The 2,001-nt window shown below is 37.8% G+C and overlaps 1 protein-coding gene across 1 annotated transcript; it reads left to right on the top strand.

Moving 5' to 3' along the window:
- Positions 1-619: 619 nt before the first annotated feature.
- LOC112912196 (olfactory receptor 4C11-like) lies at positions 620-1,534 on the top strand. The gene has a single exon (XM_025988931.2). It carries the CDS (start codon positions 620-622, stop codon positions 1,532-1,534), a length of 915 nt encoding a protein of 304 aa, XP_025844716.2.
- Positions 1,535-2,001: the final 467 nt, after the last annotated feature.

The raw sequence follows: 2,001 nt of genomic DNA on the forward strand, positions 1-2,001 counted from the left end.
TTTCAAACAAGATACTGATAGGCTCAGGAATGAAGATGTCAGGGACCCAAAAATGAGAGAACTCAATGAAGATATTTTCTTCAGAAGGGATTCTCCAACAATATGAGTGGTTAATAATATTGGAATACTGTTTTCCAGATTTCAAAGCATATAGATAAAATACATAATAAATGAACTTGGTATATGTATATGTGAGCATAAAAAATTTTCTTTTTAATTCAAGGGAAAATCAAGATAAGGTAGGGCAAGATTTTGATATAATTTTTCAGATGAAGGCCAAATTTCAAGGCAGTAAAGGCACCTGACCAAGGAAAGAACAAGTTCTGCCACTTTCAATCTTTGTAGGAATCAAAAATTTTAAAGGATATTGACTTTTTATTCTCCAAATGCAAAGGCTTTGATCCAATTGGTTAGCTTCTGAATCAATGGAGAGATCTGGAAGAGGCTGGGACTTCTGCAGATTTACAAAGATTCATAGGGATTAAAGGAAGTTGGAGGTAACATGGAGCAAAAAGAAGGAATTCAGAGGTCAGCCCAATGATTTCTCTGAAATGTCATTTCTTTTCTTCTTTTTGCAGATTAAGGTCTTATCAAGTTCCCCTTACCTACAGACACTACTATGGCGATGAACAGCAGTGTGAATGAATTCATTCTGTTTGGCTTGACACAGGATCCAAGAAAACAGAAAGCAATATTTGGGATCTTCTTGATGTTTTACCTTGCCACACTGTTGGGAAACTTTCTCATTGTAGTGACTATTAAAAGAAGCAGGACCCTTGGGAGTCCCATGTACTTCTTCCTATTTTACTTGTCCTTTGCTGATGCCTGCTTTTCTACAACCACAGCTCCCAGGTTGATTGTGGATGCCCTTTCTCAGCAGAAGACCATTTCCTACAATGAGTGCATGACTCAGGTCTTTGCAGTCCACTTCTTTGGATGCATGGAAATCTTCGTGCTGATCCTGATGGCTTTTGATCGCTATGTAGCCATTTGTAAGCCCTTGCGATACACAACCATCATGAACAGGCATGTCTGCACTGTGCTGGTGATTCTGGGTTGGGTGGGATCCTGTATCCACTCTTCAGCACAAATTTTCCTGGCTTTGAGATTGCCTTTCTGTGGTCCCAATGTGATTGATCACTATTTCTGTGACTTGCAGCCCTTGCTGAAACTTGCTTGCATGGACACTTATGTAATAAATTTGCTAGTTGTTTCTAACAGTGGAGCCATATGCACGGTGAGTTTCACAATCTTGCTTATCTCCTATGTTATCATCTTGTACTCTTTGAGAAACCACAGTGCAGAAGGAAGGCGAAAAGCCCTTTCGACCTGCACCTCCCATTTTATTGTGGTTGTCCTATTTTTTGGCCCATGTATATTCATATATACACGCCCAGCAACCACATTTCCAGTAGACAAGGTGGTGGCTGTGTTTTATACCATTGGGACACCCTTGCTGAACCCTCTGATCTATACACTGAGAAATACAGAAGTGAAAATTGCCATGAAAAAGTTATGGTGTAGCAAAGTATGACTTCTGTTGATACATGATAATCCGGGATCCTAATGTATATTTCCTTAACAGTTTGTTTTTCCTTCATGGACAGGAGAGATATAATATTATCCTTGGGGAAATAAAAGCAATTAATAGATTTAATTTTTTGTGTATTTAATTGTATTAAAATTAATAAATAGAATAAATATATAGACTCCTTATTCTGAGAGGATTGCATTAGAATAGGATTACAGATAGCCCATAACCATTTTGAATAACTTATCATGGCCCTTAGTTGAATGGTATTGACATCTGGTCACCTTCATATGATAATTTAGGTTCCTGGACCAATTTGCTTTCAGAAAGAAATGTACTGACTAGTGAGAGAATGATATGTGGGTGTATGCATACACCAATTCTTTGGCTAGATTTTATTCTAGTCTATGAATGTTGTCATAGAACTAATCCATTTGGAACTGGAAATTAGTGTAGGTGACTATCTTGAC

Source organism: Vulpes vulpes, chromosome 5 (assembly GCF_048418805.1).
Source record: "Vulpes vulpes isolate BD-2025 chromosome 5, VulVul3, whole genome shotgun sequence".
NCBI classification, from domain to species: domain Eukaryota; kingdom Metazoa; phylum Chordata; class Mammalia; order Carnivora; family Canidae; genus Vulpes; species Vulpes vulpes.